This window comes from Mchenga conophoros, linkage group LG2, assembly GCF_057382185.1.
Source record: "Mchenga conophoros isolate Kocher_MC1m ecotype Shallow Benthic linkage group LG2, M_conophoros_male_GT1.1, whole genome shotgun sequence".
Taxonomy (NCBI): domain Eukaryota; kingdom Metazoa; phylum Chordata; class Actinopteri; order Cichliformes; family Cichlidae; genus Mchenga; species Mchenga conophoros.
The window spans coordinates 10,822,341-10,849,645 of NC_140527.1; the positions used below are offsets into that span (position 1 = coordinate 10,822,341).

Sequence of the window (27,305 nt, forward strand, 5' to 3'; positions counted from 1 at the left end):
CGTCGCACTGCGGCGAGCTTTGACTCAAGAGAGAAGGGTAATGTTTCAGCCATGTTTGCTGGGAACTTTAACTTCAGAAATATGTTGGCTGGAAATGAAAAAGACCATCAGCTGATGGTTGCTGCAGGCTTGCTTGTTGTTCCTAGAGTATTTCAAAGTAGAATGGGAGGCAGAGCCTTCAGTTTTCAGGCCCCTCTTCTGTGGAACCAGCTCCCAGTTTGGATTCAGGAGACAGACACTATCTCTAATTTTAAGATTAGGTTTCAAACTTTCCTTTTTGCTAAAGCATATAGTTAGGGCTGGATCAGGTGACCCTGAACCAAAGTTATGACTGTTGGCTAAAACTAAATGTGAAAAAACATTTTAGTTACCTAAAACAGGGACGTTAAACCCTTTGACCATACATGGGCCACTAAATAAAACCTCACTTTCTGTCACTGTGAAGAAGTTTAACTACTTAATTTAATTTAACGAGATCCACATCTTAAAAAGAAGCCAATTTCAACAACATGTCTCAGTTTTTCCAGCACGACTGTTTCCCTTTAATTTTATAAAAAAGAAATGTGTAAAATTTCTAGAGAAAATTCTAGCAGCTCATTGCCCAGACTGTCCTCTAATTATAACACAGAAAGTTTCTGTTAATTCACACAAAATTCTTTTTTTTTTTTGGAACAATAAAAAAAAAAAGTTCTAATTAGCAGTGAAAAAACTGGAATTTTCATTTTATTAAAATAAATAAATAAAAATCTATTACTGAACAGCTTCAGTGTGGCTGTTGGACACCCCTGAACTGAAAAACAAATAAAAACTGGACTTTTAATAAAATCGAATATAAATGAAATGATTTTGTGAACTTTGAAAACAAAACGGAGGAAACATCCTGAGTAATAATGTTATTTCAGCTTGCCTTGATGGACGTCCCTAATGAAAAAAACAAAACACAATCATAATAAATAAATAAATAAAATGAAAAGAAATGAATTTTCAAATGATCAAAACTATACTGAGACAAAAAAAAATCCATTCTGGAAACTCAATGAAACTGAATAAAAGACAAAAAGTCCAAATGAAATAAAAATAAAACCTACATTAACTCTCTAACGCTCTTCAGTAAAGCTGCTAACGGCTCCGTGATGCATGAGGATTTGTTTTTGTTTTTTTTAACTCAATTGATGATCATTTGTTTTGTGTTGGGCTGTTTCCTGTTAACGGAGAGTTCTTCCTCCCCGCCGTTGCCAAGCCCTTGCTCACAGGTCACTGCCGGAGTCATTTTCAGGGGCCTGAGGTCGTGCTTTAGTGAATAAAACTGAACTCTGAGCCTCTCCCCGGGACGCCGGCGCTTTGAAGTAACGCCGGGTGGAAACTCCCTTTCAATCCGTTACATGAGTCATTACGTAAGACACGATGAAGCAACCCGACGTGTTTACGATGATTCTGCCTGTGAGGAAACCACCGGAATAACTCCGAGCTCCGGAGAAATTCAGACCTCTGACTCCCTCTCTCTCCTCACGTCTCTCTACCTGGTTGTCTCCTCCCCCTCTCTCCCTCCCTCCCTCTCTCTCCCTCTCCTCAGTCTCTCCGCTGCTGCTCAAACAGCAACAGCTCCGCCCGTCTCTCCGTCTCCCTCCGTCTCTGTGGCTCTCTCCGTCTACCTGTCTCCGCCTGCCTCCCCCTTTCCCTCCATCCACGCGCTGCCCTGCTCCCCCCTCTCGGTGCGGACATGCTCCCGGGGCTCCGGAGATGAGGCTCCGAAATGTCTCCTTCCTGACGGTCTTGTTGTTCGGGCTGTGCGGGCTGGTCTCCCTGTCCTGGTACACCGCCTTCAGCAGCTCCAGAGGTAAGAGCCGGTGTGTCCCGGTGTGCGCATCTGCGTGTGTGCGCGCGTGCACGTGTGTGTTGATGACGTGTTTGTTTAGGGGGAGAGAGAGTGGAGGGGAGGCGGGGGGTCGTTTGGTTTTGGATGTTGCAGGAAAAAAACGCATGATGGTGTGCTGATGCGAGGCTGGAGGTGCAGGGAGCGCTCGGTTTGAGACGCATCACGTGCCAGCTGCAAGAGGAGAGGGTCCACGAGAGGGGAGGGCCGGGAGGGGGGTGATTTTGTTGCAGAAAGCGTGAGGGCAATGAGGGGAGCGCTTGTGCCTCCCCGCCAAGCAGGGGAGTCCGGGTCCAGGATGAAATGATGGTGGGTGGGTGTGGGGGGGGGGCTTTTTCATTAGGAGAGGCAGAAGGGGGCGCTCGGTTTGCTATAAGAAGACGGGGGCGGGGCGTGAATAATGTTTCAGAGACTGTTTGATTTTGTTGTACTTTCAATTTTGAAAAATGTGAAGGCGACCTATAGGATCTAAGGGGGCGCTTGGTTTGTGATGTGCCACGTGCCAGAGGTAGAAAAAGAGGGGAGAGTAGAAGGGGTAGGTTTGATTTTTGTTGCAACCCCTCTCTGTGTTTCAGAGAGGATGCTTTGCAGGTGAAGGAAACTCCAGAGCATAAGGAAAGGAGCGCTTGGTTTCCTATGCACCACATGCCAGCTCAGGTTGGAGATGGAGGAAAAGAGGGGGTTTGTTTCATTCAGGTTACATGGGGTGCATGCATACACCACATACAGGTGTAGTAGGGCACTGCGGGAGAGGTTGGTTTGATTTAGTTTCAGCTTTATCTTTCCTGAACGTCGAGGTTAAAGGAAGAGATAATGAAGGGAGCGCTTGATTGATTGATTTATCCCTCAGCTGAGAGATGAGCTTCCAGGTGGAGGACAGTGGAGGGTTGGTTTGAGTTGATTACAGCTTCACTTTGTGCTTTTAGATAAGGGAAGTGTTTGATTTCAGACACATGACACACCAGATTAAGTACAGTTGGGAACAGGAGAACATCAGTTGAAGCTCCTGCTTCCGTGGTATATAGGAGAGCGCTTGATTTGTGAGGTCACACCGCAATCTCAGAGCTTCAGACTGAGGAGGAAGAGCGTGCTGGATGCTGGAAAGGAGCACTTGCACCATGTACCAGCTCAGGTTGGAGGAAAAAAGGGGTTTATTTCATTGAGAGGAGGAGTTGGTTTGATTTATTTACAGGTCTGTCTCCAGTTCGAGTAAACCTTAAAGCTTTTGCATGCAAGAGGAACGGGTAAAGAAGGGAGCACTTGATTCTTTTTTTAGGCTCCTGGAACCCCTGAACTGGATAAGTGGAAGTAAATGGATGGTTGGATGGATGGGTGGGGTTCCAGATGGAGGACAGTGGGCTTGGTTTGATTTTGTTTCAGCCCCGCCTTGCACTTTGTGGAAAACAACTACTCACACCTGCCATCTGACAGCTTCAGAATGAGGAAGAACAGAGCTTTGGATGCTGGAAAGGAGCGCTTGTTTTCTATCTGATGTGGAAATGAGAGGTGGGGTTGGTTTGATTTAGTTGTGGTTACACTGATGCTGTGTTTATTTGTGCAGGAGCAGAAAAATGTGACGATGATGATGAAAGTTTGGACTGAAAGTCTGCCAGAGTCGAGCCTCAAGTTAAAAGAGCGCTTGGTTTGTTGTCCATCATGTGCTAGAAGAGAGAAAGAGAGAGTGAAAGGTGGGTGGTGGTAGGTGAAGTGGAAGTACAGCTGGTTCAGAGGTCAGAGGAAGGAGCGCTGTGAGCTGAGGTGATGGCATGTTTGTGAGGAGGTGCGTTTGGTTTATACTGGGGGTGAGTAGACTGATCTAGGGGTTGCTTAAAAAAAAAAGGGACAAAAACAAAGCGGAGATTAACACACACACGCAGGCCTGGTGTGTGTGTGTGTGTGTGTGTGTGTGTGCACGTAGTTATTAACCTGTGGGTGTTTGCTCCCAGGAGCTCTGCAGGCTCAGCTGTCAGCTGCAGCTGTGGGTCCACAGGAGCGCTTGGATCGAAACTCCCTCCAGCCTGCAAGAGGGGTGGAGTTTGAGATCAGTATCTGCTGTGAAAGGAGTGCTCAGTTTGCGATTGGTCTCACATGATCTTTTCTCTGGCGTGAGACCCTCTTTGGTAAAAGGGGGCGCTTGGTTTGCGATACAGTGCAGCAGCTTTCCAAACAGCTGGAAGCTCAGCATCTGTACGCTTGCTTTTTATCACGGCGCACACTGGTGGGTGGGCGTGAGACTAAGGGAAGCAGTCGTAGTTTTGCTCGTCATGGATCGTCTGCTTTCGTGAACACCATGGGTGTTCTCCTTGTTATTTCTGTTTTAGCTCATAAGCACGGTGTGGTGATAGGACGCTGGTGCAGAACTTGGCATCTGGTCAGAAGTTAGAACCACAGCTGGACGGATTCGTGCAAAATGAAAGAGCTCACACTGGATTGATGCAAGGATAGTGATGGTTACACCCTCGTCCAGTATAGACAATGTTTGTCGTATCACAAGACATAAAGTCGTCTACAAACTCGTCCACATCAGGACTTTTGGAGGAAACAACAACTTTAATCTCAACATGAACAATCAGCAGACATATCTGGTGATTTAAACAGCTGATAGTCAGTCAAAGAGGCCACGGCCCTAATACCGCAAACTTACTATAAATGAAAAACGTGAGTTATAAAATAGATTCTCACCTGTGCAGGTGTTATGAAGGATTCAATTATCTACAGAGACCAACCAGTCTGTGTGTCAGGCTGTAAACATGTTTATTTTTGCACATTCTGCACCACATCTCTGTGCGTTCATCATTTGTTTGAAGCCAGCTCACCTCCTGCAACCACTTTTCCGAGAATACGCGCTTCTTTTGCGGTTCGGACTCCTTCTGACATTTCTTTGGAGGAACACCAAAGTAATTGCTTAAAGGAGCTTACTTCTTCGACATCTTTAAGAGTTCTAAACAAATGTCTGTCCTCCTCCAGAAAATCTTATGTATGCAAACGTGCGTTGCAACTGCTTATCCGGTGCGCGTCTTTTATTTTGACAGCGAATGCACACCTGCGGACCACTTATGTGCACCCCTGGATACATCAGTCCGGACAGTCACGCTGAACAAAGCTTACGACCTTCAGAAGACTGAGTGCCAACTCATTATGAGCACATTTGCAGTAAATGTATGAAAATGATTATAACCACTTATTTTAGTAAAAGAAATCAAACATTTTCAATGCTAACCATGGGGACTGACTCACTGCTGGAGCCTCCGGTGGACAGTAGAGGAACTGCAGCTTTTGGTTCCTTCACTTTGCACTTCGTGTAAACATCAGTTTTTGGTGTTTCTGTGTCTGACGTGGACAGTTTGCAGTTAGTGGGGCCTTAAGCAGAATTTGATGCGGTGCCTCCACCCCCAGCTAAACCCACCACCTTTATCCCGCCTTTCGTTCCTGTTTCCTTTCAGCCTCAGAGGGATTTTAAATTCTTCTCTAAGTGTTTGCAGTCAGCTGACAAGCACTGACAGTGAGCGTGACCTCGGCTCCGACAGCCGCTGACGCCTCGGGCCGGCTGAGAAAACACGGAGCGATCCTTTAAATGTGCGCAGCTGCGCTTTCATGTACTTTCACTTTGATTTGAATTGAGGAGAAGAGTGTGTGTGTGTTTGTTTATGTGTGCGTGTATGTGACACTTGTAGTATCAGAGAGTCAGACATGTTCAGATCCGTCCGTTCGGCTTCAACGTCACACACACACACACACACACACACACACACACACACACACACACACACACACGCACGCACGCACGCACTGGGTATTCAAACCCTGTGGGAACATCTAACTGACATGATGCTTTCCCTAACCCCTTACCCTAAACCTAACCATAACCAAATGTCACCCTGTCACTAAAACCACATTTTGAGTCTCAAAAATGCCTTGAAACTTGTAGGGACCAAAATCCTGGTCCCCACAAGTATAGTAAACTTCCAGTTTTTGGTCCCCACAAAGATATCAATACACGCTCACACAAACACACATACACATGGTTTGAACCACTGACACACTTCACTCTGACACACAACACACATCTTCTTCTTCTTCTGGACTTATTTTAGTTGCACTAAAAAATATTTTAGATTGGTTTATTTTCTTTTTTATCTTTAGTAATATTTTTAAACGTTGACGTGTTTGGCATGAATTAAATGTGCGTATAGTTTCACTTTCTTGCCTTGCTGTTAATAACTGAGTGATCAGGTTTGAATGTCACAACTGTGTCATCGTTGAATTTATGGACCTTCAGGAGCTTTAGCTCTCCAAACAAAATCATCTCAAACATAAAATTCATTCACACTCTCTTCAGCGATGTTCTATTGTGGCACATTTTCCATATTTTCCATATTTTTCAGATTTTAGTAATATATTTAAATTTCGATGAAGAAAATATGTGATTTTTTTAAATTAGATTTGGTTCATTTTATATATTTTTTTCATGCTGTGAATGTTTTTGACCTACATTTTTAGATTTAGATATTTTGGGGAAATTTCACAGATTTTTCAGATGAGTTATTTATTTATTTTGGTAAATAATGAACAACTTTTAGACATTTTTTTTCCTTTTCTTTTCTTTTCTTTTCTTTTCTTTTCTTTCCTTTCCTTTCCTTTTTTTTTTTTTACTTGGGGAAAATTTTACTGATACACTTCATAAATTTTATATTTTTTTATAAACCTTTTGTCATATTACATTATTTCGTATGTTATTTACAACACTTTGGGAAAATCTTACAAACATTTTATAATATATATATATATATATATATATATATATTCTGTATATATACACATTTTACTGTTTTGATGCCAAAACCTTGATTAGACCTGAATTTCCGATGAATCACACATTGCTGTGACTCATCCATCCTTCTGATGTGACACCTCCACACGCATGCGCACGCACACACACACACACACACACACACACACACACACATCTCCATCCTTTCCAAATGAAGGCATGTTTTTGCTGCAGAGTGGAGATTGATTCACACACTGATGGCAGTTAACCATTGTGTGTGTGTGTGTGTTGTAGCACTCAGGGTAAATTAGTCCAGTCAGTGGAGCTGCAGAAAGAGGGTGCAACTCCTTGTTGTTAGTCTGCACTATACGAAGAAACTTAGCGGCCCGCTCTTCGTTCTCCAAACAGTGATCGATGATCGTACGGGTTTTCCTCACTAGGTTCGGGGTGGAGAGTAACTTGCACTCCAAGCGGTAGCCTCGGAACGCTTCCGAGGCGTCCTCAACTATGTCGGATAACGATTCGTAGCACTCGGCTATGTCGTGCCTGTACGCTTCGAGTTTCTCTAGGCTCATGTTCGCGATCCAAGCTTAGCCTTAGAAAGCTTGTGATGACTACTCGTTCCTGGTCGGCTACTGTGTCTCAGCTGGCTACTTATCTCAATCGGCTACTCGTGCGACGGCTGTATAAGGCTGATGCCGTCTACTAGCCGCTGGTATATCTGGATTATGGAGCAGCTTGTGTGTAAATCCCAGTCGGTCGCTGTAGCCAGGTCGGCTGGGTAATGTAGCCAGGTCGGCTGGGCCAGGTCGGCCGGGTAATGTAGCCTGGTCGGCCGGATAATGTAGCCGGGTCGGCTGAATAATGTGGCTGGGTAGGCTGAATAATGTGGCTGAATAATGTGGCTGGGTAGGCTGCATAATGTATCCAGGTCGGCTGACTAAGTCGGCCGGTGCCGTAGATCGGCCACCTTGTTATTTTGGAGTAGGAGTGGGGGCTTTAGGTGTAACATATAGTGCTTTAGGTGTAACATATAGTGGTTATATGTATAATAAATAACATATCACACTGAGCAAAGTGATCGTGTTCGTTTATTATTTTTCATTGTTTCAAATACACACAAAGAGCAAAGAGCATTGTGACATGGCAACAAACATACACAGTTTCACAGCGGTACAATGATCCACGTGTGTTGAATACATAACATGGCCTACAAACGAATGTCATTTCTTGTCAAAATATTTCAACAGTGTACCTTTGCTATTGCTCACACGGGTACGTTTCGCGGCGGGCTCGCCATGATCAGAATGTGTTGCGAGGGGTGGTCGGTCAGAGCAAGGTTGCAGTGTTTGGCTGACATCGATTGTTTTTGCCAGCGACTCTAAATATTTGATCATGACGCTACTTTGAGGACCAGGGCACGGTTTTTCTTTTCTGCGCACGGCTGACATAGTGGCCACGGTGTCACAGGGGCAATCGGCGTTTGTAGTTACACCCTCGACCCGGCTCACATAGCAACGATGTGTCCACAAAAGTCCACGCTGTCCTCTAGAACACCGTCGGACTCTACGGGTGCCACTGGGTCTTCCGCAGGGCGATGTAAATCCACAGCAGCGTGGTCGATGTACTCGTCTTCGATGTACTCGTCTTCTGTAGGGGTACTCGTCTTCTGTAGGGGCGCTCGTTCTTCGGCGTTTAATCTCTGGAGACTTACACGCACTGGACCCGTCGTCCGTGCTTGAGCTCAGTCTTGGGCGTTTAATCTTTGGAGACTTGCACTTGCTCTCGGGATTACTGGCGTCCGAATCCGAATGAAAAGAAGGTGACTTTCTCCGACGCTTGCCTGGACCTTTCGCTCGATCGCCCTTGTGCTGCTTCTTCCTGCTGGTTGTTGTCTTACGGCTTAAGCGATCAATCGGCGTTTCCTTTACCTTTCTAGGTGGTGACTTTGTAGGAGACTTTGCGGGCGACTTGCTAGTGAACTTTGCACTTGTCGTCGGTCGATCGTCACCATCAGTGTCATCTTCATCGCCGTGGTGTTTCATAACACAAGTGCATCGTCGTTTTTCTATTCTCGCCGGGGCGGGTTCCTCCTCCTCCTCGGAGTCAGAGGAAAATAACGCGCCTTTATGCACACCAGAGTGTTCGGGGATGTCGTGGTCCGACTCAGCGTCAGAGTCGTCAGCGCGACGGCGGCGGTCAATTCGACCGAAGGCTATCTGTTTCACAGGGCCGCAAGCGTCAGAGTCACTCTCTACGATGCTGTAATCGTCCTCGCTCCTGTCGTCAATGAAGTCGTCCTCCAAGTCGTATTGATCTAGACGCTTGTCATCATCGTATCTGCCCGACAATTCATCCTTGTCATACTCCTCCGTGGCCAGCAACTCTTCGCCTTGGGCCGCTGTGTAATCGTACTCCCCTTCTTCTTCGTCCTGGCCAGATTCCTCATCGGCGTCATCCTCGCAGCTCATTGCTTCCTGGCAAAGCAATTCTTCTCTGTCAGCGTTGGAGCGGGACGTTTTGTTGGCTCTCCTTTTCTTGCACTGATCACGGTCCACCAGCGTGGTCTTTGTTGCGAGTGTACGCGCAAAAGCTCGTTTGCCTTTTCTTGCCTCGGATGAAATTGTGGCCTTTGTTGCGGGTGCACGCGTGAAAGCTCGTTTGATTTTGCTTATCCAGTTTTTGGTCGATATGGCGCCCAAGCGGTCGATCAGAGCCAAACTCAGTTTATCTTGTAAACCGTGGGCGTTCAGCTGTTCTACCACGATGGGATTGCTAGACACCCATTGTTCCAACACCGAACTGTATTTCTCGTGCAGCAGCGTTTTCTCCAAGCCGAGAACTCTGCACACAGCTTCTCGTCTTGTGTTATCTGCGTACAACCAAGCTGCGCTTTGTAATAGAGTCCCTATGTTTCTGACCCACGTGCCCAAAGGGGGGTTGTCAGGCACGATCATAGAAAAGCACCAGGGTTTTTGGGACGGTGATACCGGTCCGGTTGCGACGTCGACGTCGCGTCTCGACGCTTTTTCTGACCTAGGCGAGGCAGATCCGACTGAGACGTTCGACGCTTTGCGGTTGGAGTTACCGTCGTCCGGCGGCGTGTTGCTGTTGTCGTCGTTGTCGTCGTCGTTGTCGTCGTCGATATCGTCGGCGGTCTTGGTGTTCTTCTTCAGCTTGTTCATTTTGTTGTGGTACACCCTCAGGTTGTGGAAGAGCACTTTCATGTTGCTATAATCTCTGCCTCTAGCAGTGTCTTTCGGAGCCGGTGTGTCTTTTATCAGCTGTTGCCACTTCTTAAAGGTGTCGTTTATGTTGTGGGTGCCCAAGTTCCTGAACAGGTCTCTCGTTGCATGCCTTTGCGCTTTGTTGATGACACCGCTGTTCGACGCTCTAATCCGCCTGTCGATGCTGGCCAGGGCGCGCCAGTCTTCCTTGAACTGTTGCTGCAGTAAAGCAATGTTGTTCCTATGAATCTGCGCGCGATACGCGCCGTCTTCGTTGTACCACTCGTAGGCTCGAACGTAGTGATTGGCTTTTTGCGTATTACACAATAACAGCTCTGCAACAGCAAACGCATTGGGCACCCTGTCGTCCATTAGCTTGATGCCCAGATCCACTATCTCGCACATTATCGGATCTTCGATCGCGCAGGCCACGTGTTTTGGGGTGTAGTTACACCAGTTGCTGGTGGGAGGGCTCACCCGTTTTAGGAACGCGGTAAGCGCAGGATTGGTTATGTCCTGATGCAACTCGGGTCCGGCCAGGAAAGTCTCTCTGCCGCTGAGCTCGTTTAGCAGTGTGTAGCAACACTGCAGCAGCTCTCCGCTACCTTTTACGCAGGAGTGTTTCAAGGCCCTGCAAAAGCGTGCGGTGGTAGATATGTATAACGTTCGCTTGTCCTTCTGCTGGTCGCGCAACGAAACCACCGGTGTCATGTTACCTCGCTTACGGCTCACCACGCGTGCCGTGCGTCTGAAGTACACAGTTTTGGCCACGCCGGCGTGACACGTGAATCTCGACAGATCGCATATCACGTCCACGTCCGAGAAACAGTCCACGCTTCCCGGTCGTTTACTGACTTGCAGGTCAGCTGACTCAGTGTCCAGTACACAACACATGGGTTCCACATCAGCAATGGTGTCTCCGGTTTCCCCACACGTCTGCGTAGCAGACGTTCTGTCATTGTCCTCTCCGCTGCGTAACAACTGCATCGGTTGTATGTGCTTGAACGATGGAGTGAGAGCATCCGGATGAGTGGGGACTTCTAGAGACATGTCCCAGAACTCATATCTATCGCCCGTTATGTCCTTTAACAGGTTTAAGCTTTGGACACCCGGCACGATTAGGACCTGCTGCATGAAATAAGCAGCGCTCCCGCTCATCAAATTCACCGTGTACGTGCCCAACATCGATCTGGGCTTGTCACAGAACCGTAGCTCTAACTCCTTGTCCGTTTGGGACCACATTGTCACGACCGGTATGACAACGCGGTCCTCTGCGACGGACTTCAACGCTGTAGAGGGTATGTAAAAGAGGGTGTAGTTTTTCAAAGCCAACATTAGCTGTTTCATACCGGCCCTGTCTTCGGTTGACATACATTCTAAGCCATCGGCTCGCAAGTCCATAATATCCATCAAAGCAGTCAAAAGCGACTTGGAAGGGTTTTGTTTGAAACGGCCGATGTCTTCGATCACCATGTCTCTGACGATTTTCCGTGTCGTCTTGTGTTGAAACGCTTTGCTTTTCTCGGATAACATAGACTCTTTCACTGTCATGGCTTCGGCTACCTGGTCGAATAAACCAACGGTGTCGGTGCATGTGAACGCCCGACTGTCCTTTTGTTCATCTGAGTACCAGGCAGGCTTGTCGGTCACCACGAACTGCATATTCGTCCCGTGTGTGAGTGCTCTGATGTACAAGGGAAAGCAATGCCCCTGCTTTATGTTCTCGCTCCAACCGACCCACAGCTCCAACATTCCCGACCTGCAGTTCCAGCGTTCCCGACCTGTAGTTCCAACGTTCCCGACCTGTAGTTCCAACGTTCCCGACCTGCAGTTCCAACGTTCCCGACCTGCAGTTCCAACGTCCCCGACCTGCAGTTCCAACGTTCCCGACCTGCAGTTCCAACGTTCCCGACCTGCAGTTGGTTTTATTTTCGGGCTGCTGCAGCTGAATGTGTATGATTGCCTCTCTCTCACATGCACACGCAAAGACAGACAGACACACACAAACAAACCCGCACAGATTGGATTACAGTGTAGCAGACGACTCATAGTGATTAGATGACGCATCAGATTCGAAGTGAACATGTTTTGTCTTGTCCTCAGGACACACACACACACACACACACACACGGACAAACACACACACACACACACATCCTGCCTGGCATTGTTCAGCAGTGACAACCTTGGCTTTTACTTTCCTCTGTTCAGTTTGTTTCTGTTTCTAGAACTGATCCAAACGTCTGTTCAGTTATTCTGGTTTAATCGTTCTCTGTGTGTGTGTGTGTGTGTGTGTGTGTGTGTGTGTGTGTGTGTGTCTTCCATATAAAATATAGCCTGAAAGTGAACCATTAATGGCATCAGAAATCACGATTTTCTGTATTGATTAACCTGTCCTTCAGTTTGAAGGAGAAAGTCAATTAAAAGGTGTGTGTGTTTCTCATGTGTGTGTGTGTGTGAGATCAATAACAGATGACTGAGCGTCATTTGTTCAGACTCTGTTCAGCTTTGCATGATTCACAGTTCAGAATAATCCTTCTTGTCTTTGTCTGTCTGCATCAGCCTCCAAGTTCAGCTAGAAACATTTTAGCTCCTCCTCCTTTAAGTACTCTCTCTTCTTATTGGCCGCCCCTTGCAAACGCATAACAGTGGGGCTTCTATGCTTGATGTGACTATATTAGGAATATCCCTCCTTATGGCATCATGCAGATCCAAGAGTAGAAAAAACTGTGCTACACTGAGAGTTTGGAGCATCTGCAGCCTGAGCTCTGAGCTCACAGTGTGAAAGCAGAACAGCTTTAAATGTAATGACGTGTCCTATCTGCAGGTGATGGTTCTGGTTCTGGTCACGAGGTGGTTCCAGCTTTAAAGATGTGAAGTCTGGTGACAGATTAAAGGAAAATGTAGTTTCCGTGGTTTGATGGAGCTGCTGTTGTCAGTCAGAAAACCAGAGAAGAAGAGGAGACTCCTCTCTTTTTCCTCGTTGGTGTTTATCTTCCTATTCTGACTTCCTGTCTTTCAGCTTCCTCTCCTTCTGCTTCCTTCCATCATTTATTGCTTCCTATGTCTATGTTTCCTTTCCTTATTTCCTCGCTCTTCCTCCTCTTCTCTGGCTTTAGTGTAGTAACGAGAGAGAGGATGTTTGACAGTGTGATCAATATGAGAACTGAGAGTCTAAGTGTGTGTGTGTGTAATGTGAGCTCCAGATTAACTGTGTGATCTGTTACACAAGCTGCAGTTTGAGGTGTCAGTCACACTGTTAACGGCTGTAGCTGTGTGTGTGTGTGTGTGTGTGTGTGTGTGTGTGTGTGTGTGTGTGTGTGTGTGTGTGTGTGTGTGGGACAAACTTTATCGGTTTATAATCTGTAGGTAAACTCGATCTCACTCACACGGTGTCACTGTTTAAAATTTAAATGCTGATAATAATCAGAGGTCACACATGTAAGAATACGCCGAAGAAGGTAGTCCCTGACCGAAGCTCTGTTTCCTGAAGAGCTCAGCAGGAGGCCTGATGCTGATCGACAGCAAACATTTGAAGCTTTTTCCCGTTTACTGTTTGAGCCGATAAACTTCAGAATAGAATTTGGTATCACAGCCAGCGGTATCTGTCTTTGGTACTCAACTCGTTTTGAGATTATGGATTGAAAATGTTTCTTGGCTGAAACGTTTGACGCCGCCTCGGTCTGGCAGCGTTCACACCGCTGATGCTCGACTGTTTTTGGTTCCTGTTCATTCTGAGGTTTCAGACGTCTTACACGTCTCGAGCATAAATAGCGTTCTGACATTTCAGTCCAGCCGGTGTAGAAATGCTCACTTAAAATGTGAACAAACGGTAAAGAAAAACACGTTTCTATGACAACTCAGTAATTATTTAGCCTACTGTCGGCGAATTTGGCTTTCAGGCCGTCAAACACGGTGCAGTCTGCAGCTTTAGTGTTTAAGCAGATGTTTCCTCAGATCAGATGTGCTGCCATTGTAAGTTTTGGAAAGTATGACCCCACTGGTGACCGCTTTCAGCCTGCCGCCACCGCCGTCTTTGCCCTGTGCGAATGTTGTTCTTCAACATGTCGATGGAGTGACGTCACATGATCTCGCTCAGCTTCTTCCTCTAGCCCAGATGTTCTCTGGTACCGAAGTTTAGCACGAATTGTTGTCTGTGAATCGGTCCTCGGCAGTGTTGACGTGCTTTGGTCAGCACGCCGTGTGGAACTGAATCGTGCTCCTGCGGAAACTTTGGTCTGATTTGGGGTCGTCCTGTCAGGGTCAGTGATGGTTTCAGGTTTTCTACTGTCTGTGTGACCTCAGTTGACGACCTTCTGGGTGCAGTTTGCTTTGTTAGCAGGATCACTCCCTAAGTTTCGCTCAGCCTCGGCCCATTTTAAATGTTTTAAAGGTTTTTGAGTTTCTCCAAGCAGGTTTAGGCTGAAGTAAGCTGGACAGCGTGGCAATAAGATTACTCCTTAAATGGTCTTGTTAATTGGGGGGTCATTTATCCCCATGTGTCACACTTTTCATTTTGGAATGAGTGGTGCGGCGGTTGGCTCGGTCCTTCCTGTGCAGACCAGAGACACGCTCAGGTACCTGCTGAAGGTGTGGATTATTTAGCCAAAATAAGTCTGAGTCTATCCTCTGGCAATGATGTAACACATTTCTTCATCACTGAACCGGAAAACTGTAACATAGGATTTAAAAAAAATGTGCGCTAAAGTTTCCCGCCATCTGCGGTGACATCTTTTTTTAAATAGTTTTATAAAAGATCAAAGAAATGCTGATTAATCATGCTCGTGTCTCTCATCGTTCCCACATCCGTGGCCGCGCAGGAAACAGCCACTCGTTTCCACTTTGATTAATAATTAGAGGTTAACGGAGGTTTTTAATCATGTCGTGTTAAAAGCGGAGCAGGAATGTTGTGATGGATGTTCCTATTGGAAAATCGGGTTACACCCTCTGAGGGGGTAAAAGAAAGGCGGCTGTGTGTGTTTGTGTTTCTCACTAATAAAGATTTCACACCTATAATTGAGGAATCGAAGTGGAGCCGCTATCGTCTCCATGGAAACCCTCAGTCCTCTATAGGGACCGTGTTGCATAATGATGCTCTATATACTCCAATGGGGTCTTTTATTTTGAAGGAAGTGAAGGAGGAAACATGTTAAAGGATTGATGTCTACAAACACATACGATTATTACAAATATCAGATTTAAGTCTTCATGTGTTCTCTGGGTGAATATAGGCACAACTGAAGTTTGAGGTTTGAAGTGTTGAAAATAAAAACTTTCCTCTTGACGTCCACCTGACAGCTCGAGGCTGAAACATTCAATCCGGGCACGCTCTGATCCTGCGTGTTTGTTCAGCCTGCAACCTTGACTGCTGCCCTCGCCCCAGGGGGCACATAGCCTCAACCCCCCCCCCCCAAACAAACACCGCCCGATTTAAACAAAAAAAAAAAAAAAAAAAAAAAAAGTGCACACACACCCCTGTCGACCGTTGTCATGGTACGATCTGTCACTGCTGGGTGGTTTCGGCTGCAAGCCAACTCTGTGTGTGTGCGTAAGAGGGACATTTGGAATAAATGTGGACAGTAAAATTTCGTTTTTACTGCTTTTTCTGTGTGACCTGCTGTGAAGCTTTGAGTTTCTTTGGCAGCAGGAGTTCAGTTGTAAAGTCAAAGATAAGATTTGATTCAGTCCTTCTGTTATTCAATCTGGTATCTGTTCTAAAATGCTTTGATGTCCTTCAGCAACAGTTTCCTCTACTACAGCTGTCACATGGTGCACATGTCATGGACCTTTACTGTGAAAACACACACACTCTCTGACTCACTCACTGGCCTGCACCAGTTACCAGTCACTTTGTGGAGCATTGGACTGCCATTACCTCATAAGACTTTGTTGTTACACTTTCTCTTACCGTACATTACTAAATCTCCATTTGCACTATTTGCCTATTTGCACTACTCTGCCTGGTTTACACTCAATGTCACTTACCCATTATATTGTATATTGTATAGCTTTCTTGTTATATGTAAAATTGTATTTATTTAAATTTTTACTTGCATTTTTAATCACTTTTATATTTAAATATATTTAAATGTTCATTTGCTATTTATCTAGGGATTGAGAGTAACGCAATTTCTATTCTCTGTATGTCCTGTACATGTGGCAGAATCGACAAATAAAGTTGACTTTGACTTTGACTTTGACTTTGAAAGGTAGACACAGGCCCTTTTGAAGATCTGTCAAACAAATCAAGATGTCTAAACTCTATTTAAAGTTACAGAATACGTAAACTTACTCATACACTACCTAAAACTAGTTACGCAGTACTTAAATGTACTTACAGTATGGAAATGTATTTGTATCCTGTATTAACCTGACTTGTTACTGTTGCCTACCTTTAATGATTTGTAGGTAAATCTAATTACGCTGTAACTTAAAATATGATACAGTTAAACTCTGTTTAATTACAGAGGAATTAAACGGCTATGTTATGAAGTGTTACTGAATTGTGTTCTTCAGTGAGGCGGCGTATCCTTCATTCTTACATTATTTTTATTTAACCAAGAAAATAAGACTCTTGAGATAAAAATATCCTTTTCAAGATAAACTAATAAAACACACACACACACACACACACACACACACACACACACACACACACAGAGGAGAACAGGTTTGAGCCTGAGTGAAATCTGGCTGAAACTCTTCTGAGTTAATAAAATTCGGCAGTTTTTAAAGTAAAAGAAAAAGTCATAATCTAGTGATTTCCCTACAGAATCCACATTCATGAAATCCTGGAGGCGGTTTGAGCTGACATTGTTATCAGTAATGAGGTGAAATTACTCTCATACTGGACTGGATTCAGATCACTGACCAGGGCAGAAAGTACTAAATCCATCGGACCTCGATGAGAGAAACCAAGCTCAGGTTTAATGCGCACTTTTGCAAAGATGTCCTGCAGATGTTCCTGTTCCTGATGTGTTAGTCGTGTTACTGTGAGCAATAAAGTTTATTACCCACCATCAATGGGGCCTTATTGTTTCATCGTTAGTTATGGAAGCATAATGGGATGATAATGTGTTAAACAGAGATGAACACTGATGCAATGAGATCATGCGGACGCACGCACCGTCTCGTGTTTGTGTGTTTCCTGGAGGGTCCAAGACGCTGTGAAAGGAGCTGATGAATATTTGATGGGAGCTCCAGCAGGTCAGGTTGCACTCTGAGAGAAACCGTCCTTGCCTTCATGCTGCACAGGGAACAAAGCTCACCTCATTCATGTGTGGAGAGAAGATTTAAAAGTAATCTTTAATGGGTCCATCAGGCACATGTGAACTGCTGAGTCTACATTTAAATGTACAATCATCTGAGTGTGTAACTGAGACAACACAGAGCAGATTCACGAACACAAGTCTGAGTTTTTCTGTCAAAGATCTCACAGATGTAGCAGCATTTTTCATAGACTGTATGTAAAAGATGGATGCAACCAGTGGTTTCTGGGCTCATTTTGAAGCTTCTACGCGTTATGGCCACCATGTTGGGTTTTGCGGCCAGAGGGGACCTTATCAGGACACCAGGGTGAAGTGTCAAATTATCAGCTAATGCTAGCTAGCTAGGTTAGCAAATTGCATCTGTAAACTGTATAGGAGCTCCCACTGGCACAGACAGGAGCGAATTAATGCTAAGAAATCAAATCCTAGAATTCTACTCACCAACACTGGAGCTCTTCCTGGACAGTCTGTTTGTATAGTAACCTTACAGCAGCCATATTATTGGCCATGTAATGTCATTAAAAATGCTCCAACAGCATAAACACGGTTCAGATATCCAGTTCAGTGGCTCTGATTAGCTGAGGTGAGGGCTAGCAGATGACTAACAGCTAAAGTCGCCTGTGTCACCATGCACCTGTCAGTCAAAGAGGTCACTCCCCTAAAAATGCAAACTCTTAAGCTTTAATACAATTTAAACAGGTGAGTTATAAAAACAATGACACCTGTAAAGTTGTTATGAAGGTAGGAATTATCTGTAGAGCCTCAGAGAGTTTTTATATCAGGATGTAAACGTGTTTATTTCTGCTTTGAAGTTGGATATTTTAATATGGGAGTCTATGGGGACTGACACACTGCTAGAGCCTCTAGTGGGTGTTGGAGGAACTGCACCATTGGTGCTTTTAAGCCCCAGAGGTTGATGCTCGTTCCCGCATACCCTTTCTTCTTCTGCCAGTGGAGTCTCAGGTAGCCTCTACATGTTTTTCCTCAAGCACTCTACCGCCACCGTTGGGTCAAAGTCGGAGGTGTGTATAAGTGTTACTGAACTCCACGCCACACTTTGAAGAAGCTGAGCATAGCTGGATTATTGTGATGAAGCCAAGTTCAACGCAGCTGTGACCTCCATTTCTGCCATATTAGAGTTTTTATTCCAGCTCCCATAAAACTGGTTCAGCTGATCCTCACAGCAACACTCGTAACAGTTCACAGACTGAGACACATTTGTTTTATAAACTGGCCCCTCATCAGCACTGACAGTTATTCATTGCTATGATGTTATCAGATATCTCTGCTGAAGTTTCCATGAGCAGGAACCAAACTGATTACTGGAGACACGCGCACTCATTTATCTTTGAAATTTGCGATGAGCTGATGGAAAGGCCCAAGCGCTCCTTCCACCGCCGCTCCGGATCAGGTTTGCAGCGGCGTGTAGATAAAGTTTAGTTGAAGGAAGTGGAAACACGACATCACTGCAGGTGTCTGATGTTTCACTGATGTGTGCGCTGAACTGTCTGCAGCGTGTCAGCAGACTGACGGCTGCAGTCGTTTATCTCCAGCTGCTCGGCTCGCCTGACAACCTCTGCTCTGTGTGTAAGAGACCCTGAACCGCAGATTACCTCCCTCACACGTCAAGTCTTCAGTTCAGATTTTATCACATTTTTTTTAGAAATTTTAATCAGATTTTAGATCGGAAGAAAAAACGTCACGCATATGTCGGTGCGGCTGCAGGACCGTGGTCCATGGCACGCCTGTTACAGTTATAACGATCATCATGAAAGGTTTAAACCCAGCTGTCAGAGTCACTTTTACGCACTTTCTGTTTTAAAAGGCTTCAAAACAAAAACTTGTTTCCATTTGTTCTTTCTGAAGCTTCCCTTACTTCCAACAATCATTATATCCAAACATCAGTAACAGGAAAAAGCACTAAACATGCATCTCAGAGAGTCAAACAACGGTCGGTGATACCTTATCACCCCCCCCCCCCCCCCACACACACACACACACAAAACAAAAAAACCCAACAGAGTTTAACATATAGAATTACTTTTATCTCTGTTCAAACTTTATGCATATTCTGGGTCCGACTAAATCAACAGCCCGACCACTGCTGCCTAGAGCATGCCTAGAGCATATGGCCAAAAGTATTTATCACGATATATTTGAAAATTTGCGATAACAATATAACTGACGATATAATTGATGCGAGACAAAATACAATTCCACAACTTTACTAGCGCAAAAAAAACACCATCCATTTATTTTCACTTAAACAAGAAGCTGTTTTTTATGTGCATTAACCAAAAGGCATTTCCAGTAGAAATGGGCTGACATATCCTGAGCATAACCATGTATAATATCCACTGAAGTTAAAAAGAGGTGCTTTGCAATATTAAACTGCAGTGTGCCAAATAAAAAAGTCAAATACGTATTTTTCGGACCATAAGGTGCACGGGATTATGAGGCACATTAAGCGAAACAAAGCAGTCAGATAGATCAAACTACTCAACTCATTCTTCTTGCTTCCTCCACTTCTGTACCATTGATTCATTAATGCTGTATTCTATCACAGCTGCTCTATTCCCATGTTGTTGCAGTATATTAATTACTAACCTCATATTGTGGATGGATTATCTCAGTTGTTCTCCTGACTGAAGTTTGGTCCGTTTACAGCATCCTGCCATGCGATTGCATTTGTCTCTAACCATCAGGAACCTTCACGTTAACTTTTATCGAGTGGAAAAGTGTTAGTGTTCGTCCTCCAGCTTCACTGTTTATGTTATGCTAACATAGCTGTGTTGCTAGCGATCACGTAGCACATCATTATATACCAGCTAGCCCAACTTCAGTAACCCTACAAACATCACTGCTGTTTAGTTTCCTGTCTTCATTTATGTTGGAAGTGACAGCAGAGCTGTACGTTTGAATTTTTTCAGAAATCTCTCAGTCAGAACATGCAATATCATGCTTAGGTAACTAGCGAAACTAGCGAGCTAACGTCCGCTAGCTTCCTGCTAACTTCTAACTCCGTTAAATGTAATAAATTCTGTTTTCATGGATGCCTGGATGTTAAACTTCATAGTTACACCTGGTAAAGCAGCAATGCTGATCGTTTTATTAAAGATGAAAGAATTTAGACAGTTTTTAACTCTGTGATGCTGCAGTGTTCGTTTGACTTTGGGACCTGAAGGATACGGAGTTTAGGACCCAGATTACTCCCAGATTTAGAGCACCTTAGTCCGACAAATAAAGCAATAACAACGGCCGCTTGCATGTTCTACAAAAAAATGTGCTTTGTTGTGTATCTGAGGGACAAACACCAAACCAGTTCCACATCACTGAAGTTGCACCATTTTTACAAACCAATTCTGGTTCATCCGTTTCACTCAACAATCGGCCATGTGCGTATGAAAACAAAGGCACTGCGCATGCGCGTTTTACCCATATTCTATCGCGATATTTCATTTTCTTATCGTTGCCGTGAACGGTATAATATGGCCCAGCCTTACTGCTGCCTGTCTGCGTATTCCCTTGGATGTGATTCTGTGGACGTTTGAAGGAAGCAAAGCAGCTTTATTGATCTTCTGGGAGCCTAAAAAAAGTGTCAGAACACAGAAAGTGTCCAGAATAGAGCGTCTTTGAAGTCAGCCTACCTGCTGGGTTCAAATCAATTTCTGGTGAGCAAACAGGACCCTGTAGGAGCGCCAAACTCCAAGAGCTCGGCTCAGCTGGAGGAAAACAAAGCTGCAAGTGGTCCTGAGAGCTCTGCCTTCTTCAAATATTTAGTTTGAGGTGTTCAATCAGCTGCTTAAGAACCCACCGTCGTGCAGATGATGAAGAAGAACAGCCCTTTGCTGTCATTGTACATGTACAACGAAATTGTGGAATGAATGAAATGAATCTCCCTCACAGACAGAGACGATCTTTGGAACATGGCTGTGAATTGTTTTCAGTTTTTCTGAAGAGTTTCAGCAGAGTTTTATTATCAGAAATGTGCTGATTTTTTTTTCTGTGTGCTGTGCTAACTTTGCTCCCAGCAGATTCAGGAAACTCTCCATCAATGCAACAAAAAATCATTTTGGCTGCTTATCTCTGAATCTGATGGACAAAAAACTGCTTAGCAGGATCTTTCTACACATCTTAGGCCCAAAACTGAACTAACTGAAAAGTTCCACACAAATACAGATCAAACACACGCACGAGGCCGTGTTATCTTACCGCTTTTATATGACACTAGTGATGTTCGATTCGTGAACGAATCGTTCAATACTCGAGAATCACTTTACTGACTCGTGAATCATGATTCACAAGCCCAACTGACTCACTGACTCATCCCTGTTTCTGTTAGCAAACTAATTCGCTTAGTAGAAATATATCTAGCTTATAATTTAAATTGTGGGGGGGGGGGAAACAACAGCCAGTTTCTTAACAAAAGCATTTCTGCTCTGAACTGGAAGAAAAAACCCTGAGTAGAAGCTCACATCAAGAAAATAGCTCCTCGGTTCACAGTAGCATCGCTCTGCTAACATGCTAACGGCACATTTGAGCTACTCACCCCCTCCCTTCCTGTGTTGAATCATAAGCGTAACCAAATCACTCAGGACTCGCTCACCCCCTCCCTCCTGTGCTGAATCATAGAGCAAACGAATCACTCAGGACTCACTAACCCCCTCCGTCCTGTGCTGAATCGTAAGCGTAAGCGAATCACTCAGGACTCGCTCACCCCCTCCCTCCTGTGCTGAATCATAGAGCGAGCGAACGAATCACTCACTCACTCACTCACCCCCGCCCTCGTGGCTCACAGCTTCTTCTTCTTCTTGGTTGGCAACCAATGTTAAGGCGCATTACCGCCCCCTGGCTCACAGCTCAGTGGACATTTAGATGAGAAAATATATATTTAACACATTTAAGGAAAATACTAATAAAATAAAAATAAACAAAATAAATGTTTATTAAGCAATTTTGATAGGAAATTGCTTAATTTTAGAAATGTTTTTGCTCTTTTTTGCTCTATAAAATAGTTTTTTTTTTTTTTTAGAATCATTCATTGTCATGAACCGAAGTTCCGTGCGCAAGCTGGACCCAGAAGCAGAACACACACACCAGGGTAGGAGAGAATAAAGAAAGCAAATTTTATTATAACTAAAGGTGTCCCGTAAGGGTAGCCGAAAAAACAATCGTGTGAAACCAGAAGAAACCGAGGGACTGGGGAGGTGAACCGCGCAGGGAACGCCGAGAGCGGGGCTGTGAGAAGCTGCAAAACAAAAAGAGAAACAGATTACTGGGGTGCGGAAAAAAGGCAGCATACGAGGGAAGGTGGAGTATGCGTCTTACGGAGATAGCCGGGCTGAATGAACCAGAGGGGGGGGAGCTCCAAAGGGGTCGAGACGGCGAGGCTGATAGTGCTCCGAATCTCAGTGCGGACAGGTGGACAGGCAGGAGGCTCGCAAAAACGCCGAGTTGTGATCTGAGTACACAGGGTAAAACAGAGTTAGTTCCGATGGATAATTTGTCAAAAAGGGCTTTTCCCGCAGGAGTACGTTACCGCTGAGAGGCGACTACGGACTGGCGTGGAGCAGCAGGTAGGGCAGGATTAAATAGTCCACCTGGTGATCGCCTGGGATGGGATGCAGGTGTGGGGTTAGCAGCCACGCCCGTGGGCGTGGGCATCCCAACAGCACCCCGGACGCCGGGCCGCGGATCATGACATTCATCTTAGCAGTGGGATTTACATGAAAAGAGAAACAAATTAAGTTCGAGTGAAAATGTAAAATTTTTGCACTCTCTGGTCAACTGACTCAGTGAATCAAATGACTCAAAAAACCTGATTCACTTTGATGAGTGACTCATTAAAACTCAATTCAGTAAAAAGAATCAAATTTACCATCACTATATGACACGCTGTGTTGGTGGGTGAGATGTACACAGAAACTCCTCACTTGACTTTTTTTTTTTTTTAGCCCGACGGACCAGTTGCAGGAACCATAACATGCTAGGTAAGTGTGTTTTAATCGCAGGATTCATATAATGTTGATGACAGATATTTAGGCTAATAGTTAGGCTAACACACTTACCTCTCATCTTTTCTTTCCTCACAAAACCGATGGATCCTCCACTTCTTTTAAGTGTCTCCCAGCGCAATCCTTAGCATATTTTGGTTCCTGCAACTGGTCCGTCAGGTTATTGTCTCCCCAGAAACACTTCCCTCTGCTTTTGCAAATCTGTTTTTTCCTATTTCCCTTTTTCCTATTTCTGTTGTGTTTTGTGTGCTTTTGGAGCATTTTTCTTATTGCTGGTGTTTTCTTAAGTTGCAGTCCGTTTGAGTTAATGATCAGTTTTGGTAAAATTCTGACTCTACAAATGTTGCAGCAGAAATCGAGACTTGAGACAGACCAGGCATCGTTTTTCCTCCCTGTTCTTAGCCGAAGGTAGTGCCACTCTTGTGGTCATTGTTTAAACACCGCAGTGCACCTAGGCTTTCTCTCTGACTGCGTCCATCCCTTTATGACTCCTGAACATGACGATGAGTTCACTGTACTCGAACAGCCTCCGCAGTCAGCAGGTCCAGATCCAACAAGCACCTTTGAGATGTGAACACGAATATTTCTGTCATCTTGTTTAAGCAGCTCTGAAGGCAAAAAGGGTCCAACCCAGTACTAGCAAGGTGTACCTAATAAAGTGTCCTGTGAGTGTACACGTTGCTGTTTCACACACAGTGTCATTAAAAAAAAAAACACGGAACACTCGGTCGCTCCCGATGTGCTCATCGGAGTGTGAATGTCAGGTAAAAAGCACTTAGAAGCAGAAAAAAAGTGCTTGTGTGAATGAGGCGTACGCGCTATAAGCTTTGAATGAATCAGTTTCATTCAAAGCAGAATCAGAAGCTTTGGGAGGGAACTTCAGGTGTAACCCTCAGTTTGACGGGTCAGGGTGAATCACAATGATTACTTGGTTAGTTTAGGCAGACAGTTAGACCGTTAGTCAGACAAACTGCTGTCACTGTGTTTGGATTTAGGAATTTCCAATGTGTACGGATTTAAAACCATTTTCGGATTTTGAGTTTGACACTGTAATGCAGTCTACATGCGTTTAAAGGTTAAAAGTAGACTTCTGCTGTTTAAAACCCCCCCAACAAAACACTAAAAATACGTGTAATGTATTAAAGATGCGTAATATCTTCAGGGAAGTGTAATTTCCACAGAACAGTAAACAGGATCCTGGAGTCCCATTAAACATGTCCACGGAGAGAAGAGAAATCTGGAAGGTAACTAAAGACAGACGAGGAGAATATTTAAACACGAGAAGAGGAAACCGAAACGAGACGACAGCAGAAGGTACAAAGTGAAGAGGAGGACGAAGAGGAGGAGGGAGGAGGTGACGGGGGGGTCTCTGTACTGAATCAGATCGGCTTCCTCACACAGAGCGAACCATCTGTCAACCAGAAACAGTGTGTGTGCGTGTGTGTGTGTGCGCGTGTTCAGCTCTGCCACTCATTTACTGTAAATGAGTAATGTGAGCATCCGGGCAGCAGGGAGTGTGTACTGTACGGGAGTGCGCTTCATTAGATTAGACGTTTAAATCTCCGGCTTCATTGACACACACATTCAGATCAAGTTCAGGCAGCTCTGCCTGGATACTGACAGCAAGTGATACACATTACAGGTCAAAATAAGTAAAAGATGTCAACACAGAAGTTCTTCGGGGGATTATAATGTCCAAAAGAGGCACCAGACTCCTGCATTTAATACAGGCGCATCCCTGAACCAGCTTTGGAAGATGCGTCTCAAAACCTGGTAAAAAATAACTAGATGCCAAAGCTGGATGTTCTTGGAAAAGCTATAAATTAACTCAGCAGAGTCGCAGAGGGGAAACAAACCCAGAGTCGTTAATCATTCGGCTTGTTAAGTTCTGACGTATCGACTGTGTTTCCGATTCGAGCGTCTCCTCGGTCGAGTCTCTCGACCTTTTTAACGTCCTGCAGTTCTTTGACTCTAACAGAGACGAGCTCCCAAAAACTATCCAGCCGTCGCTGTTGGCCTCAGCTGTGACTGTCCTCTGTTACCGTGGCCTTGATTTACAGTGCTGTGAAATTTGCTTCCTCCCTGATTTATATTTTTTTGACACACGTTTCAGATCATCAAAAAATGTCCTGTCTGAAGAAGTAACTGCCCCCTAAACCTAATGACTGGTTGTGCCAACCTCGGCAGCAAGAAGTCTGTCGAGCATTTGTGATAACTTCAGTGAGGTTTTCACATCGCTGTGGAGGAATTTTCTTCCACTCTTCAGTCACGTTGGAGGGTTTTCCAGCATTAACGACCTGTTTAAGGTCAAAGCATCTCCGTCTGACTTACGTCCAGACTTAAACTCGGCCACTTCTAAACCTTCATTTTGGTTTTAAGGCCATTAGAGGTGGACATGCTGCCGTGTTTCAGATCGTAGTCCTGCTGGCGAACCAAGGTGAACTTAAGCTTCATGGACTGATAGACAGAATGCATGTTTCCATCAGTTACAGCGAGTCGTCCTGAGCAGTCCACAGCAGTGCAGTCCAGACCATCACACTACCACCACCATGTCTGACTGTTGCTGTGATGTTCTCTTTATGAAATGCTGTGTTAACGGGATTCAAACCTCCCAGAAAGTTCTGCTTTTGTCTTGTCAATCCACAGAAGATTTTCTCAGAAGTCTCAGGGATCATCCAGATGTTTGTTGGCAGATGTGAGGCGAGCCTTTGTGGGTTTTTATTTCTCAGCAGCAGTTTCTGGCTCTCCTGGATGAGTCATCGATTCACTCTTGGAGTAATTTTGTCAAGCCAGTTGCTCCTGGGAAGGTTCAGCACTGTTCGATTTTGTCCTTGTGTGGATAATGGCTGTTTCTTTGGACCGTGGCATGTTGTGTTGTTTTTTGAGGTCTTTTAGCTTGTGTCAGTGATTTACTACTTAAACAGGTTTGGGAATAATCAGGCTTGGGTGTGACCAGTGAAATTGAACTAAATGTGGTTAATCACAGTTAACTCATGATTTAACAGGGCGCAATTGCTTTGTTAGAGAGGGCCAGGTTTGGAAAGCCTTTTTCTCTTTAATAAATGAAATAATGATTTAAAAACTACATTTTGTATTTACCCTGGTTAACTTTGTGTAATATTAAAATATGTTTGATGATCAGAAAGATGTAAGTGTGATTTTCAAATATGCAATGAAACTAAGGAATACATTTTTGTATAGCCCACATAGCTGATGATTTTCTAAATGGTGGTCACATGCACGGTGCCTGAGAGAGTTCAGCTCTTAACACGGCGTCCACACGCCGACTGTGTGGTGAAAGCGGCTCGTCAGCACTTTGGTTCCTGTCCGTGTCACACTGCATCCATTCAGCTGCGGCGCTCAGAGCCCAACAAACATCACAGTATGCTTCACAGGGCATGAGTATCCTGGTTAGCAGGCTGCTCTGGGGATATCAGGGGACAGAAAGAAATCTGTTTGTGCATAATGCCGTGTACAGGATTTGTGTATGATGTTGTGACTGTGCGAGAGATGCATCATTCACTGGGTAAAGGACTAAAAACTTGACCTAAATATTAGGGGTGCAACGATATTCGTATCGATATTGAACCGTTCGATACAGTGCTTTCGGTTTGGTACGCATATGTATCGAACAATACAACATTTGTAATTTATTTTATCAATTTTCCTTCTGACGATGCTGTCTGTGTTGAGCGCTCAGTGAATCTGTGTTGGACTACTCCGCCTAGGCTGCACTGTCGAGCGCAGATCCACTGAGCGCTCCACACAGACAGCATAGTCAGGAGGAAGAGCGCAGGGCAAGCTAGCGAGACAGAAGTTAAGCTCTCAGCAACATGGACCTCCCCCACCCTCATTCAGATCTGGCGTTTGGAATTATTTTGGTTTTCATGTGACGTATGACCCTGAAGGTAAGCGAGTCATGGACTAAAGTAAAACAGTATGTTGGATGTGCCATGCAATGCTCAATTACATTGGTGTGAACTAGTGTGTTAGCGCAGTTAGCTCGTTAACGTGTTGGCCGTCTAGCCCCATGCACAGAGCGATCGGCGGTAGCTCGTTAACGGAGATTTGCCGTGTTGTGGCGTTAAGGTCATTTCAACGAGATTAACCTGAAAGCACTAGTGGGAACACAACGAATATGACTGCACGTTT

At 44.8% G+C, this 27,305-nt stretch overlaps 1 protein-coding gene across 1 annotated transcript in view; it reads left to right on the forward strand.

The window, feature by feature from the left end:
* Positions 1–1,386: 1,386 nt before the first annotated feature.
* Positions 1,387–27,305, forward strand: part of mgat4b (alpha-1,3-mannosyl-glycoprotein 4-beta-N-acetylglucosaminyltransferase B) — a 117,897-nt gene continuing 91,978 nt past the window's right edge. The window contains exon 1 of the mRNA XM_085286244.1: positions 1,387–1,837. Coding sequence (XP_085142370.1) covers positions 1,741–1,837 — 97 coding nt within the window. The 5' untranslated portion in view covers positions 1,387–1,740. The remainder of the gene's footprint in view (positions 1,838–27,305) is intronic.